The 17,708-nt window shown below is 41.7% G+C and overlaps 1 protein-coding gene across 10 annotated transcripts in view; it reads left to right on the top strand.

The window, feature by feature from the left end:
* The window catches only part of LOC308480621 (uncharacterized protein), a 78,423-nt gene that overhangs the window by 34,249 nt on the left and 26,466 nt on the right, over window positions 1–17,708 (top strand). For 5 of the 10 annotated variants that reach the window (XR_013988133.1, XR_013988134.1, XM_081012394.1 and 2 more), the window contains one exon: window positions 9,061–9,360. The exons of 3 other annotated variants lie outside the window; for them this stretch is intronic. Coding sequence is in view for 3 of the 7 variants with exons in the window: in XM_081012394.1 (XP_080868520.1) it covers window positions 9,061–9,335 (275 nt within the window). In the remaining 4 variants the exon portion in view is untranslated. Of the gene's footprint in view, window positions 1–9,060; window positions 9,361–17,708 lie in introns of those variants that run through there. 2 more of the 10 variants (XR_013988132.1, XM_081012395.1) reach the window with 1 other exon arrangement.

Here is a 17,708-nt window from a genome sequence, read left to right as displayed (position 1 = left end):
ACCTTTCTCCCTCCTCTATGTGACATCCTTTTATATATTTGAACATGGCTATCATATCACCCCTTAACCTCCTCTTCTCCAGGCTAAACATGCCCAGCTCCCTTAGCCGTTCCTCATAAGGCATCGTTTCCAGGCCTTTGACCATTTTGGTTGCCCTCCTCTGGACACGTTCCAGTTTGTCAGTGTCCTTCTTGAACTGTGGTGCCCAGAACTGGACACAGTACTCCAGGTGAGGTCTGACCAGAGCAGAATACAGTGGCACTATTACTTCCCTTGATCTAGATGCTATACTCCTATTGATGCAGCCCAGAATTGCATTGGCTTTTTTAGCTGCCGCGTCACACTGTTGGCTCATGTCAAGTTTGTGGTCAACCAAGACTCCTAGATCCTTTTCACATGTACTGCTCTCAAGCCAGGTGTCACCCATCTTGTATTTGTGCCTCTCATTTTTTTTGCCCAAGTGCAATACTTTACATTTCTCCCTGTTAAAATTCATCTTGTTTGTTTTGGCCCAGTTCTCTAATCTGTCAAGGTCGTTTTGAAGTGTGATCCTGTCCTCTGGGGTGTTAGCCACCCCTCCCAGTTTGGTGTCATCTGCAAATTTGATAAGGATGCCCTTGAGTCCATCATCCAAGTCGTTGATAAAGATGTTGAATAAGACCGGGCCCAAGACAGAACCCTGTGGCACCCCACTAGTCACTCTTCTCCAGGATGAAGAGGAACCATTGATGAGCACCCTTTGGGTTCGTTCAGTCAGCCAGTTACAAATCCACTGAGTGGTAGCATAGTCAAGAACGCATTTTACCAGCTTCTTTACAAGAATATCATGGGGCACCTTGTCAAATGCCTTGCTGAAATCAAGGTAGGCTACATCCACTGCATTCCCTTCATCTACCAGGCTTGTAATTCTGTCAAAAAACGAGATCAGGTTAGTCTGACATGACTTATTTTTCAGAAATCCATGCTGATTTCGCTCCATTACTTTTCACTGCCGTCGATTGAGAGGGACTAGTATACAGTAGGTGCCCCCCAGAATACATTTGGCGCTCCCTAGAATTCGGCGCCTGGGTGCCCCACACCCCTTGCACCCCTGGCTAAAGACGGCCCTGATTAAATTACAAGGTAATAAAATAATCATAATCACAATAATAGAAAGGTTAAGAAGAACAAATGGCATAAAATATACTGTATTCCATAGTGCAATACAATGTGCATATTTTTACCAAATCTTCATGAACATTGCCAAATTTACTCGTACTTAGTGGGAATGTGCCAGTTGTGAGATTGTTCAGTCATATTAGTGGGGTGGGAGAGCTGAAAAAAAATTCACATCTGGCAACCAATGTGCAATTTTGGTTTCAGATAGCACGTGGGTAGACATGTCTAAAAAGCCCAGGAGACAAATTTTCACGGCCTTCTATCGGCTATGGTGGCTCATTTGCCACAAGTAATGTATTTTGCATTAACTTTCCAAGTGTATACTCAATTCTGACAAAATTGAGACTCCTAGAGCAAAATATACATCAGGATTACCCTACCCCCTGTGGGAATGTTCAGGGAGGCAGGAAAGGATATATTGTTTATTAATATCCTTCCTAACTTGCACTAGGAAGTTCTATGACTTAGCAGAGTTTTACATTCCCCTTTTAAACACACAGCTGAAAGCTGGTTGTAGGCTTGTTTAAGCCTCTTACTATTAGATTCCTGGTAAGTCCCCTTATATCCCTCTTAAAAGAATGAACACGCCACAATCTTGTTTAAAGTATATAAAAGAAGTTTACTCACATCATCAGTTCACAGTTGGATCCCTGAAGGCAGACTTAGTTACAAAGTATATACATATGGGTCTATCCCATATGGAAATAATCCCTTTGTCCTCTTTTGGCTGGAAGCATCTCTAGCTAAAAAGCTGCTGGTCGCAACGATGGATGAAGTCAAAGAGAGAGGGAGGAGGGCTGCGTGCCTTGTGCTTTTGTTACCTGCACAGGTAAGGTCACACCCACCTTTAGTCACATGCAAAAGGAAGAATGTCCCAGCCATAGCTGTCAACTTTTCCCTTTTCTTGCAAGGAATCCTATTCGGAATAAGTGAATGTCCCTATAAAAAAAAGGGAAAAGTTGACAGCTATGGTCCCAGCCCAGGAGGAAACAGGAAGTTCCGACTGGCTGGACCAAGCATCCCCTTGCATGTCCACTCTAGGAAAACAAGGAATGTTGTACTCGACTGCTATCTATGTACTTGACTGCTATCCACCCCTCACCCCAAATCGAAGAACCATAGAATCATATGACTTGTAGAGTTTTGCTGGATGGCAGGTGTGCAAGGATGCACGTGTTGATTTAAAGCAGAGTCTCGTGCCCAGCGGAAGGATGAGGAGTACGTGCTGCATACTCTAAATTGCTTTATTTATAGTTCAAAGCTGGTATATTACAGAAAGACATCTTGCCTCTGCTGGAGCAGAAATGCATCCTTTCTCCCTGACAGCTCGGAGAGAATCACACAGTGAAACTGCAAAGAACAGTGAAAAACAGGAAACCAGTGTACGTCACATCCAGTCTCCCTTTCCCGTGAGAAACTCCAACAGTACAGACTGTGGAATGTAAACACCTGTCTCGTGACAAGCCCTTTCGCTGCACAGTGAAGGAAAGCAGAAACCAACATCCTCCCCCTTTCTGTGAACATCACTGGGCAGCGTGTTCGTACAATATCAGTACAAACCCAACTTCTGCACATAGGTACAGTGTTGATCCCTTGATACAATCTTGGACAATACATCAGCAGGAATTTCATTACCTGGCATATAGGACACCGTTACGAGTCCCTTCTGAATACATTCCCTAGCATGCTGCAACTTTAATTGCAAGTGCTTCGTGCTTTGCTTACAAGCTTCAGACTTCAGCAAAGCCAAACATGCTTTGTTGTCCTGGTAAACCTGGATTGGACATTTGACAGGAATTTTCATATCTTTGCACAATTGTATTAACCATTCACAATCCTTAAGTGAATAAGACAGTGCATTCAGTTCAGCTTCACAAGTACTTAAGCTAACTGTTGTTTGCTTCTTGCATGACCAATCAAACAAACCCTGATTGTATATGTAGCAAACTCCAGACGTACTTTTCCTGTCTGTATTGTCACTTCCAAAACTTGCATCTGCAAATATCTCAAGACCACCAGACTTCTGATTGTTAAATCTCAGTCTGTAATGCATAGTGCCTTTCAAATACCGCGCTATGCGTTTCAGAGCTTTCCAATCCTTGACACTAGGATTGTTGACTTGTCTGCTTAGCAAATTACAGCTAACAGCAATGTCTGGTCTTGAACATCTGGCAATGAAGTTTAGCTTGCCTAGCACACTTCTGTACAGTGTAGTGTCAGAAAATGCTTCTTCAGTGTCATCTACCTGATAACCTGTTGTCATCGGTGTGTCTACAGGGTTAGCATCCATCAGATTTAGTTTGCTTAACACATCAGCAATTTTCCGTGACTGGTGTACTAGAATGTTACCATCTTGATCTCTCTCTATTTCCAGAGATAGGTAGTTGTTTACCTCACCAAGATCTTTCATGTCAAAGTGCTCTTTCAGTTGAGCTAGGGCGTTATTGTACATTGCGACATCTTTCCAAAAGAATAATAAATCATCAACATAAAACAAACAGTACAGTTTCTTTTGCCCCTCCTCTTTGACAAATACACATGGATCAGCTTTCCCTTGCTGAAAACCTAGAGAAAACAATACTTCAGTGAGTTTTGTGTGCCAACACCGTGCACTTTGTTTGAGACCATAAAGGGATTTCTTCAGAGCACAAACAAATCCCTGTTTTACCTGTACGCCATCAGGTGGAAGCATATAAAGTGATTCATCCAGAGATCCGTACAGAAAAGCTGTGTTAATATCATGGTGACTAATGTGTAGATTTTCCTCTGCAGCTAGCTTGAGCATAAGCCTAATGCTTTCATATCTCACTGTCGGTGAGTAGGTCTCGTGATAGTCTTCACCTGGTACCTGTGCAAAACCTCTGGCTACCAATCTCGCTTTGTGTCTGACTATCTTGCCATTTTGATCTGTCTTCGCTTTGAAGACCCATTTGCTTCCAAGCAGTTTCATTCCTGGAACTACTGGAACTAGCTCCCATGTTTTGTTCCTTTCTAAGGAATCAAGCTCAGCCTTCATGGCATTTAACCATGGCTCAGCTTCCTTTGAATCCAAACCCTGGATTTCTTGGAAACTTGAAGGTTCAAATACCTTCTTGGAGCTTTTAACAGCTGTTACTGCTATCGTAGCAAACTCATCAGCAAATCTCTTTGGAGGTCTGCCTTTTGTGGCTCTCTGTGACCTACGAATTAGCCTTAAGTCTTCAACACTCTCCTCTTCCTTCTTAGGAGAAAAACGACCTACTGTGAACAATGGTTCCTCCAATTCTTGATCAGAGCTTTCAGAGGGTCGCATAGAGGCTTTCGCACTCTTGAAATCCTCTGAATCACCCGATTCAGTTTCAGATTCAGACTCAGAACCTTCATCAGTGGGTGTGGGTTGTTGTGGTTGCTTTTGACTATCCTCAGTCTCATCACCGTCATCAGGATAACATTGGAAAATTCCCACATTCTCCCCCCACTTTGCATTGTACTCAACACTTCTCGTGAGCTTAATTGTCTTAGAGTCAGTCATCATTATTCTGTAAGACCCTTTCTGATAACCTAGAAAGATACCATGCAATCCACGCTTGTCTAACTTGGAGTTTTGTGGTGAGCGAACCCACATGTCAGAACCAAAAATCTTCATGTGTTTGATGTATGGCTTCTTGCCAAACATCTTCTCATAGGGGGTACAACCAATCGCTGAAGATAACCTGCGATTGTAACTGTAAACAAAACACGAGAGAGATTCGGCCCAATAACTCTCTGGAAGATTGGCATCATGCAGCAAGGTTTTTAACCCTTGAAGCAATGTCTGATTTGCCCTTTCCGCAAGTCCATTCTGCCATGGCGAGCGAGGACTAGACAAATCGTGTTGAATTCCTTTCTCAGTCAGAAAAGCTTCAAACTGCTGAGAAGTGAATTCCCCCCCGCGATCACTGAAAAGAGTCTTTATCTTCTTACCATGCACATTTTCCAACCAAGCACAGAATTCCTTGAACCTAGGAAAAGCCTCCGATTTCTGCTTGAGATTGTACACAAAAATATATCTAGAAAATGCATCAACGAGAACCATGAAGTACCTATTTCCACCCAAGGAGGGCGCTAGTGGTCCAACCAAATCAGCATGAACAACCTGGTATGGTTCTGTAGCTTGCCTACTAGACACCTTACCTTTCGCAGCCATTTTCACCTTGTTTGCTGCGCATGCTTTGCACTTCATGTGGTACCTGCAGGGTTTAATAGTCATACCTTCAACCAAGGCAGGCATTTTAGATACTGCCTCAAAATGCAAATGACCAAATTTTCGGTGAAAATCATGAATACATTCTGCATGCAAACTTTTGTTAGAACCTGCAATGCAACAAGTGTCATCCTTTTCAACATCATCATAATACAAAACAAACAAACGATCAACATATTCAGCATGCAATACATAATCATTTTTCTTTGTGATGATGCACTTCTTGTTCTTGAAGGAAACGTCAATGTTCCGCTCATTCAGCTGTCCAACGCTGAGCAGATTATGTTTGGCGTCTGGCACGTAAAGCACATTCTGTATCGATAAGTCCAAACTGTGAAGAACAACAGTTCCGTAGCCTTTACTGGGAATAGTGTGGTCATCCGCCTGGTGAATCGCACCTTCCTGCGGTGTAAAAGACACAAACAGTCTCTTATCATTGCACATGTGGTGGGTTGCCGCTGAATCAACAACGAAGAAAGATCTAGACGTCTTCTGGACCTCTGCAACCTTTGGAGTGAAGCGTGAAACCATAGCCTTGTGCTGCGTTGTCCTAGACACCGGACCTTTGCCTTTGCCTCGGCCTTTTCTGCGCGATGAGCTATCGCTGCGCTGCTCTGTCTTGGCCCTGGGATATCTGCATTCCCTCTTCATATGGCCTAGACGTCCACACGAGTAGCATTTCACTGCCTTCAAAGCTTTGGCGCCATCTGGTGGTTCCACTGCACTATGGGATGACGTCTGTGAAGACTCCCCCTTGCCCATGCAGCTAGCACCCCGGCGATCTGCTTCATTTAAAATCACGGCAGTTACATAGTCCACTGTTAGCTGAGCGGTTGGCTGCACAGCAATCTGGGTTGCAACAGACTCCCAACCTGAACCCAAAGATTGTAGTATCATGAAAGAATACACAGCCTCTGGAAAGTTGAGTCCTCTCTGTTGCAGCTCATGTCTCAGATTTTGCATCTCCATCAGATGTAAACGCACATCTCCACCTTCAGCAAGAGCCATATTATGCAGCTTGTTAAAGTAAAACATAGTGGACCCAGCTTCTGTCCTTAAGTGAGCTTCTCTCAAAGCGTCCCAAATTTCTCTGGCTGAGGTCTTATCACGCAATAGACAGAGCTCTTCTGGGGATACTATCAATGTAAGAGTTCCCCTTGCTTTGGAATCCTTAGCTTCCCATGCATCTGTAACTGGAACTGGGGGGGTTTCTGTAATCACCTCAAACAAACCCTCTTTCCGCAGAATTGCCTCTGCATACAGAACCCAGTCGGCGTAATTTTTCTTGTTGAGCTTAGGAATCCCACAAGCATCCTGAAGGGCCATCATGACTCTGGCATTAGCCTTCAGCGTCATATATGCTGCTTCAAATCTTGCTGCGTCACTGCTGCAGCTGCCTTATTCCAAAAGCGCACTTAAAAGTTACTTTCGATTTCCCCAGCATAGTAACTTGTGCCTGGGAGCCTTTTGCCTATTCCCGGCAAAACCGGCTTTGAAAGTTCAAAGTCCAGCCATAAAGCCATTAACTAGAAGCTGGCAGGCTGCCCGGAGCAGTAGCACATACCTCATCAATCACTTTTACGCGCAGAGCAGATTCCGATCCGATCTGTCCCTCTGCATTCCGATCCTTTGCCGGCACTCCGATTCGACTTCTGGAGCCCATAACCACGTGTTGATTTAAAGCAGAGTCTCGTGCCCAGCGGAAGGATGAGGAGTACGTGCTGCATACTCTAAATTGCTTTATTTATAGTTCAAAGCTGGTATATTACAGAAAGACATCTTGCCTCTGCTGGAGCAGAAATGCATCCTTTCTCCCTGACAGCTCGGAGAGAATCACACAGTGAAACTGCAAAGAACAGTGAAAAACAGGAAACCAGTGTACGTCACATCCAGTCTCCCTTTCCCGTGAGAAACTCCAACAGTACAGACTGTGGAATGTAAACACCTGTCTCGTGACAAGCCCTTTCGCTGCACAGTGAAGGAAAGCAGAAACCAACAGCACGTGCTTTATTTTAAAAAGAAAAGAAAGATGAATTATACCTTTTGCAGAAAAGTGTTGTGCTTGGTAATGTCAAGAGGAGTTTGGACGGACAGTTAGGAAAGGAAGAGCGCTGTTAATTGTGCTCTCTCTATTTTTTGTGCCTGAATGACATACTGTACACAGATTATATGCACCCATTCAGTTTTTAAGGTATGAACTCCGATTCCAAATTTGCTGGATTCGATCCAAATCAAATATTATCACTGTTGCCTGATTACACAAAGTTCCTTTCCTCCTTTTCAAGAAGTGAATTGTGCCAGTGAACTACGCCAGGAAGCATTACTATTCTGCCTGGTGTTTATTTTATTCCAGAACATCTTCAAAACTCCCTTTGAAACAGATATTATGAAATGCTCTTTAAAAGCATGCGTGTAGCTTGCTTGCAAAGAATTGATTGCAGCATTCCCTGTAGTTAATTAACAGCTCGGCTCAATGATGACAAGCTCTTGATTATGTCGCGTGTTGCAACGGGCATGCTTCGTGCTGATATAATGAATGTTGTAAAACAGTTTCCATTATAACCGCCATTTTCACAAGCCCATAACTTTTTGAAACATTTGCTTTGCATGCTTGGCCCCTGCCCAATGTTCATCGGGGGAGGGGGGAGTTTGACCCCTTTCGCCCCCTTTTGAGTTATGAGAAAGTAAAAGGGACAAAAAGAAACACTTTTACATAATGATATCATAAAACCTCAAGTACTCTGAGTGTAACAGGAACATTTCCTGCCTCTTGCAGCTTGGAACATGACACAGCTGCAGTCTTTTTGGGAAAGGGTTCGTAGTTCGACTCCATTATTCTGAGGCAGGGATGGGCAATCTGTTTCTGTTGAGGGACAACCTCATTCTCTTGGAAGTCATCGCTTGAGGGCCACATAGGGCAGGAATCCAAAGTGATTTGGATTCTTCCCTTCCCTTCCATATTGTAGTCCTTTGGAACCATGAGCTGGTCTGGATTCAATGCAAGAGTCAGTACAGTTTAAAGGGTAAAGGGACCCCTGACCATTAGGTCCAGTTGTGGCCGACTCTGGGGTTGCGGTGCTCATCTCACTTTATTGGCCAAGGGAGCCGGCGTACAGCTTCCAGGTCATGTGGCCAGCATGACCAAGCCGCTTCTGGCGAACCAGAGCAGCGCACAGAAAGTCGTTTATCTTTCCACTGGAGTGGTTCCTATTTATCTACTTGCACTTTGACGTGCTTTCGAACTGCTAGGTTGGCAGGAGCAGGGACCGAACAACGGGAGCTCACCCCGTTGTGGGGATTCGAACCACCGACCTTCTGACCAGCTAGTCCTAGGCTCTGTGGTTTAACCCACAGTGCCGGCCACGTCCCTTCAGTACAGTTTAGGTAGCCCTTATAGGACACAGGTAACAGGCAGAGGCAGATTTGGAGGAGTGAAACTGCTCTGGTCCCAAAAATTATATGAAAATGATCTACAGATGGTATATAACATCAGTACAGATAGCAAAAATGTATAAAACCGGCTCTAACATTTGTTGGAAATGTAAAGAAAAAGAAGGGACTTTTTATCATATGTTGTGGGAATGTAAAGAAATTAAAAAATTTTGGGAAATGATATATAATGAATTGAAGAAAATGTTTAAAATGACATTTGTAAAAAAACCCAGAAGCATTTTTCCTAGGGATTGTAGGACAAGACCTGCCAAGGAAAATAAGGAACTTATTTATGTATGCTACAACAGCGGCAAGAGTCTTGATAGCACGAGGATGGAAGAATGAGGAAACCCCGACAAAAGAACAGTGGCAAGAGAAATTGATGAACTACGCAGAACTGGCTAAATTGACATACAAACTGCGAGACAAGGACAACTGTGATTTCAAGGAAGAATGGGAGCTTTATACAAATGATTTAAAAACACAACAAAATGAACTGGACTCCTTGGCAGGTTTTGAATAAACATACACAAATTTATTGCTGATAACATGATGGACAGATATGTAAGGATATATACAATTTTATAATATGCAGAGAAAATATGTGCAGCAAAATCAGGGAGAGGAGCTGAGGGAAATCCTTGGTGTGGGGGAGGGGGAAATAAAAAAGGGGGAAACTTATGTTGGTGATTATATGGTTTGATATTTGTTATGTGGAAATTGAGCAAAAAAATTTTTTTTTTTTTAAAAGAAACTGCTCTGGTCCCATGGATGCCGAACCTCGGGGGCACCTCAGGGGATGTTAGATTTAGAATGGAGCATGATAAACGGGGCCACAGATTTTTCGCGTTCCACAGGGGCCGCTGAAATTTAAGACCCTCAGGTATCGGCGTAGCCAGGATTTCTGTTGGGGGGGGGTCAAGCCTTTGGTTAGGGGGACCAAAACCTCAGTTAGCTATGTTAGTTAGCTAGGACTTCAGTTAGCTAGGACCTCAGTTAGTTAGCTAGGACCTCAGTTAGCTAGGACTTCCGGGGGCGGCGCGAACGGCAATGGCGGTCCTCTTCTGAACGGGAGAGGAGGCTCCGCAGGCAACGGGTCGTCCGCTACGGCGAAGCGGAGACCCACATCGGAAAACCCCAGGCGGCAAGAGCCTGGGGTCTTGAGGCTCGGTGGGCGCCTAGAGCGACCCTCCAAGTGCAGAAGGAACCCCGTAAGGGGCTCCGGAGCACGGAGGGGGGTTGCGGCGCTGTGAGCTGTTTCGCAGCCTGAGGAGCGAAGCCGCGCTGCTGCTGTCGGTGAGCGCTGATCCCTTTTCCTGCCAAATTACGGATCCGGAAGAAAAAGCAACTAATTTGTGAGTAAAAGACTGAATCATTCGAAATTTGAGACTTTAAAAGGGAAACTTAAATTGGCTTGAACTTGGCTGTGAGTGGAGAGACGTGGAAGCAGGAAGTCCGTCTTCCGCAGCCATTGAACTTGAAAAAAAGCAATTAGCTGGAGGAGTGGAGGCTGAAAGAAAGAGACTCTAAGTTTTACAGATCTAAGCATCTATTTGAACTTGCATTTTAAAGTAAAGACTTCAAGTTAAAGATTTGGGATTTCTATTTGTACTTGACTTTCCTCCTCTTATTGGATTACAAATTTAAAAGTGAAACCCAGAGTCAGGAGCTGCCTGAGTACTAAGGGAGCTGTCAGTACTGCAGATTTGGATACTGTATATTGGAACTGGAAACAATCTGAGGGTATTGATACCTTTTAAATTTGAAACATTCTTTTTGGAGATAAATAAGCACTGTCTGCAACAAGGTAATCATTTATAAACTCTGCTAAGTATTTGTATCTGAAGGTTCTTGGACATTAATTTAGACTCTGAAAGATAGATTAAGCTCCCTCTAGAGGATTGGATTATAACAGTGATTTTACATACACTTTTTACTTTCGATTCCCTTGCTGTTTGCTTGCTTGCTCTGGACCTTTCCATTCCCATGGGAACAACTCAGTGTGACCTTGACTGACAGATAACGTTGGAATGAGTGGCACAAGAAAAAGAGGGAGAGCTAAACAAACAACTTTAACAACTCTAACCTCAGCCTTACAGACACGCAGATCATCTGTGCCTGCTTTGCCCTCAGAAGTGGAGGGTGAGGGCGAAGCAGAGCAGTTACAATTGGAAGATATGGCCTCAGGAGCATCTGCTTCTATACTAGATAAAATCTTTGAAAAATTGGAAGCTTTGGACAAGAAAGCAGATGCCCAATCAGCAAAGATTGATAAAAATACAGAATGTTTAAATAAATTAACCACACAAGTGACACAGAATGCACAAGCAATTGGACAGCTAACGGAGGCCTCAGCAGAAAATCGGAAATTGACTGAGGACACCAGACAAAGATTTGAAAATTTAGAGCAAGAGGTAAGACCACTCACTAAACAAGTTGGGGAACACCAGATTTATCTCTCGATGATAGAACTGCGAAACCGTGAGAATAACTTAAGGATTAGATCACTACAAGAGGCAGAAGAAGGAAATCTAACTGAGTTTTTGACTAAAGAATTCTCCAAGTTCTGGAACTTGGAAGAAAAGGACTTTAAAATTGTGTCAGCTTTCAGACTTGGAAGATTCATAAAGAAGGAGAGGCCCAGAGACTGTTTGATAACATTGAGATCAAAGGAGGAAAGGGATAAGATTCTGGGACTACACTTTGTAAAATCACTGGAGGTGTTGGATAGAAGAATTGAAATTTATAAAGATATCCCAAGACTACTGCTTGACCTTAGAACCGCCTATTCTGAACTTGTTAAATTACTAAGGAGCAACGCAATTCCATTTAGGTGGGAATTTCCTCAAGGATTATCTTTTACCTTTAGAGGGAGAAAGGTTAAAGTTAGAACACTGGAAGAGAGAGACAAATTCCTGTCTACACACGGAGAGGACCTTCAAAAAAGAATTGAACTACCTTCTGGGCCTGAGGCAACGCCAATACCAACATCAGCATCCGTGGAACCTGAAGTCCCTGAGAAGATACCACCCCTTGAAAAATAACCAGATAATTCAGGATGTCTCTGCAACTGTTGAGCTGGAATATTAATGGCTGTAACATTCCGGAAAAAAGGAAGAAAATATTTCATATATTAAAAAAAGAACAATTGGACATTATTTGTTTACAAGAAACACATGTGACGAGGCTCCACAGAAAAGTGTTAATAAATAAAAGATTGGGCCAGGAATTTGTATCTTCGGACAAAGTTAAGAAGAGAGGCGTAGTGATATATGCAAAAGAGAGCCTGTCACCTAAATTCCTATTTAAAGATGAACATGGAAGAATTTTGGCCATTGAGATACAATATCAAGGAGAGAAACTGCTGATATTAGGAATTTATGCACCTAATGAAGGGAAATCGGAATTTTACAAGAAGTTGCAGGAGACAATGCTGGATTATCTAGACTACAACAACATCATAATGATGGGAGATATGAACGGGGTCGTATCAACTAACATGGACAAGTCACAAAGTCAAAATGTTACAAAAGACGGCAGACTACCTAAAACCTTTTTTGAAATGACTGACAATATGGACTTGATTGATATTTGGAGGATAAAGAACCCACTAGGAAGAGAGGGAACATTCTTCTCTGAAGCCCAACTGACCTGGACAAGAATCGACCAAATATGGATTTCTAGAGGCCTGGCACCTAAGGTTAGAAAAGTGGAAATCTGCCCAAAGACCTGCTCTGACCACAATGCAGTAAAGATGGATATGACACTATTACCAACTGGATCCTTTAGATGGAAGATGAATGACAATTTGTTTAGAGATCAGGAAATTACCAAGAAGGCCCAAAAAGTTTTGAAGGACTATTTTGAGATAAACATGAATAATATGGTGGAAAAAAGAATAATCTGGGACGCAAGCAAAGCTGTAATGAGGGGATTCTTGATACAACAGAATGCAGTGAAGAAAAGAACACATAATGAGAAAAAAGATAAGATCTTGGATAAAATAAAAGAATTAGAGAAGAAATTAAGAGTGAATCCGAAGTCACAGCCAACTCTGAGAGAAATTAAACTTTATCAAACACAATATTCTAAGCTGATAAATCAGGAAATTGAATGGAAGGTTAAATTAATGAAACAAAAAACGTTTGAGTCGGCGAATAAATGTGGAAAACTGCTAGCTTGGCAGTTGAAGAGAAGACAAAGATTAAACACTGTTACAAACTTAGAGGTTGATGGAAAAAACATTCAGAACCCGGTGGACATTAGAAAGTGTTTCCAGAGATACTTCAAAAAATTATACACCCAAGGGCCGCAAGATGATGTTGAGATTAAACAATTTTTGGCAAAAAACGGATTATCTAAATTGTCACAAGAAAATAGGACAATCCTGAATTCTAAAATAACACGACAGGAGATCGAACAAGCTATCCAGAACATGCAACTTGGCAAATCTCCAGGACCAGATGGGCTGACCTCCAAGTACTATAAGACATTGAAAGACTATTTGATACAACCTTTGATGGAGGTCAGCAATGAAATTATGGAGGGGAGGAGGGCACCGGAGTCGTGGAAGGAAGCATTTATCACATTAATACCAAAGTCGGAAGCTGAAAAGACACAACTTAAGAACTACCGTCCCATCTCTCTCTTAAATGTGGATTACAAAATATTTGCAGACATTTTGGCAAATAGATTTAAAAAAGTTTTAAATGAAGTAATTCATAAGGACCAGGCTGGCTTTCTCCCAGGAAGATATCTGTTTGCTAATACAAGGAACATTATTGACATTTTGGAACTTCTGCAAACAGATATAAATACAAAAGCAGTTTTAATTTTTATAGATGCGGAGAAGGCCTTTGACAATATCTCCTGGAAATTTATGATGGGAAATTTAAAAGAGATGGGAGTGGGACGGGGTTTTGAAAATGGGATTGAGGCGATATATTCAGAACAGAAAGCTAAACTGATAGTTAATAATGTGGTTACGGAAGAGTTTAAAATTGAAAAAGGGACACGACAAGGTTGCCCTATTTCCCCTTTGTTATTTATTTCGGTTCTGGAAGTGCTATTGAACATGATTAGAAGGGATCAGTTGGTGGAAGGAATTCAGGTCGGTCAGAAACAATATAAATTAAAAGCTTTTGCAGATGACCTGGTTTTGACCTTGCAGAAGCCAGAGCCCAGTACGAAAAGAGCATTACAACTGATTAATGACTTTGGTCGGGTGGCTGGATTTAAATTAAATAAACAGAAAACTAAGGTTTTGGGGAAAAACTTGACTAATACAGAGTCAGAACGGTTTCAGAATGAGATGGAACTTAATGTGGTGAAAAAAGTGAAATACCTAGGGGTAAACATAACAGCAAAAAATCTAGGTCTATTTAAGGACAATTATGAAAAATGTTGGACAGAAATTAAGAGAGACCTAGATAGTTGGACAAAATTGAAACTTTCTTTGTTAGGCCGAATTGCTGCTATTAAGATGAATGTATTGCCAAGGATGCTGTTTTTATTTCAAACACTTCAGGTTTTGGACAAAACGGAGTGCTTTCAGAAGTGGCAGAGAGATATTTCCAAGTTTGTCTGGCAGGGCAAAAAGCCCAGAATTAAGTTTAAGATATTAACCGATGCAAAACAAAGAGGGGGCTTTGCCCTGCCAGACTTAAAGTTATATTACGAAGCCGCAGCGTTCTGCTGGCTAAAAGACTGGCTACTTCTTGAAGACACTGATGTGTTGGATTTGGAGGGGTTTAACAATACCTTTGGATGGCATGCATATTTATGGTATGACAAGGTTAAAGCAAATAAGGCCTTTAAGAACCATATTGTCAGAAAATCATTGTTTAATGTCTGGTCAAAATATAAAGACTTGCTGGAAAATAAAACACCAAGGTGGCTTTCACCTTTGGAAGCCAAGGCCCGAAAAAGACCCAATATGGAGGCTAAATGGCCAAAATATTGGGAAATATTAGAAAAGGATGGAGACAAATGGAAATTGCAGAGTCTAGAGAAAATGAAAGACAAAGTGCGAGACTGGTTACATTACGCTCAGATTAAAGAAGTTTTTAAAAATGATAAGAAATTAGGGTTCCAGGTGGAGAAATCGAAACTAGAAACAGAATTGTTAGAACCAAAGATTAAGGTACTTTCAAGGATGTATAACTTGCTGTTGAAATGGAATACACAAGACGAAACGGTTAAATCGGCTATGATAAGGTGGGCACAGGACATTGGGCATAATATCATGTTTGAGGACTGGGAGAGGTTGTGGAATAATGGACTGAAATTTACTGCATGTAACGCCCTGAAAGAAAATGTAATGAAAATGATTTATAGATGGTACATGACCCCAGTCAAACTTGCTAAAATTTACCACCTGTCTGATAATAAGTGTTGGAAATGCAAAGAGTGCGAGGGAACGTTCTTCCACCTCTGGTGGACTTGCCCTAAAGTGAAGGCGTTCTGGGAAATGATCTATAATGAACTGAAAAAGGTATTTAAATATACCTTCACTAAGAAACCAGAGGCTTTCCTTTTGGGTATTGTCGGCCAAGGGGTGGTAAAGAAGGACCAGACATTCTTTATGTATGCAACAACAGCAGCAAGGATACTTCTCGCAAAACATTGGAAAACCCAAGATCTACCCACACTGGAAGAATGGCAGATACAACTGATAGACTACATGGAACTGGCTGAAATGACCGGCAGAATCCGTGACCTGGGAGAAGAGAGGATTGAGGAGGACTGGAAGAAATTTAAGAACTACTTACAAAAGTATTGTAATTTGAGTGAATGCTAAATAAGATGCTAGACTAAAACAATTGAGCACCACTAAATTCAGAAGCTTTTTTAAGAAAATATGTAAGATTGTGAAAAATTAGCTCCTTTTGAGAATTATATGATTATGAAATATAGAAGGGACATAAGAATTTAAACAAGATGATAAATTGCTGACAAAATGTTTTAACGATGAAAATGGGAGCGGGAGGTGTGAGGAAGTCCAAAGAAAATGTGAAAATATGTTAAGATTGATGTTACATTGTTTATTATGTCTATTTTTATTGTAAAACTTAATAAATTGCTTTTAAAAAAAAAAAACAAAACCTCAGTTAGCTATGTGTTTTTATTGGTTTTTATTGATTGGGGGGCAGCTGCCCCTCCCTGCCCCCCCCCGGCTATGCCCATGCCCCCAGGTCTGCCACTGTACAGGGGAAGTGTGCAAGCACTTTTCTGCCCAATCATTTTGTGAAAAACAAGCCCGCTGCCACCTTTCAGTGTTGTTAGCTAGTGAATGAAGTCACAAACATGACTGACATTTGGTGGAGTAGCATAAGCCATAGAAACAAAAACGGGAGAGGCACTCACATTGTGTGGAGAAAGGACTTGTTGGTTCACTTTGAATCTTCTTCTTTTAGTCTTCCCTGGTGGAAAAATGGTTGCTGCCTACAGAAAACAATTTAGAAATCCCAGAGCTTGCTTTCTTTATTATTTTTTAAATTTTTTATATGCTTTATTATGCTTAAACACCAACAAAAAACCCAATACATTTATGGTAAGTCATTTGTTACAAAAATATATGAAGTTAAAAAAACACACCCTCATATGTTCTGACAATAAATCTAACTTCCCGCCATCTCCATACGTCATTTAATATTTACTAACTTATTGCAAAAACCTATCCATTCATTTTATAATAAAGTATTATTTCTCCTGTGTCCTTGTTTCCTACTTAGTACAGCTACAGAAGTTATTCGAAGGCAGCGACCGAGATCATGCTACAACAAATGTTCTTAAGACATGTTTTGAAAACTTCCCATTTTGCAGTAAATACTTGTTTTGAATTATCTTCCAATTTTATTCTGTTAATCTGGCTAGCTCTGCACATTCAACTAATTTTTGTAACCATTCTGACCTGGAAGGGATTTTATCACATTCGGAGTTTTCATGTACAGTTTTGTCCTATGAGAGCTCCCTTGCAATGCCATTTTCTATACACAATAAGCATACAGAATTTAAGCGCTCTTCAGCGGAACAGCCAACTTACTGTGACAATCTATCTTTACAGCATCTGTACGACTGACTCTCAAACTTTGGGAATGTTGAAATATAGACAACAACAGAAATCAGTTTGAGCCATGCGACTCAAATTGGGTCTACTAGACCCAATTTTGATAACTAATGAGGACTAAATTCACTTCTGGGCTATCCAGGTTTAGGGGCCGTGAAGCTTAAGCTTCCTTAGTTTCACAGTATTATTATTATTATTTCTTTATTGAATTTATATACTGCCCTATACCCAGAGGTCTCAAGGCAGTTCACAGAACAAGATCAACATAAAAACCACAATATATATAATCAAAATAAAAACAACGACCCAGTAACACCCCCCCCAAAAAACCCCCACATTTTAAAAGGGTATAGGATGTCAATCAGATCAACCAAAAACCTGGTTTAAAAGGAATGTTTTTGCTTGGTGCCTAAAGGTGTATAATGAAGGCACCAGGCGAACTTCCCTGGGGAGAGCATTCCCCAGATGGGGAGCCACTGCAGAGAAGGCCCCGTTCTTGTGTTGCCACCCTCTGGACCCCTTGAGGAGGAGGCACACGAAGGAGGGCCTCAGAAGATGATCTCAGGGTCTGGGTAGGTTCATATGGAAAGAGGCGGTCCTTGAGGTATTGTAGAGATATCCCAGAATGAGACAGACCTTTGGTCTGACCCAGCATACCTCCTCTTAGGTTGAGCTGGTTTGGGAAGAAGAAGAAGAAGAAGAAGAAGAAGAAGAAGAAGAAGAAGAAGAGGAGGAGGAGTTGTTTGGATTTGATATCCCGCTTTATCACTACCTGAAGGAGTCTCAAAGCGGCTAACATTCTCCTTTCCCTTCCTCCCCTACAACAAA

Source organism: Podarcis pityusensis (genome assembly GCF_964106645.2).
Source record: "Podarcis pityusensis genome assembly, chromosome: 6".
Classification (NCBI taxonomy): domain Eukaryota; kingdom Metazoa; phylum Chordata; class Lepidosauria; order Squamata; family Lacertidae; genus Podarcis; species Podarcis pityusensis.
This window is presented reverse-complemented; position numbering and strand designations above follow the sequence as displayed.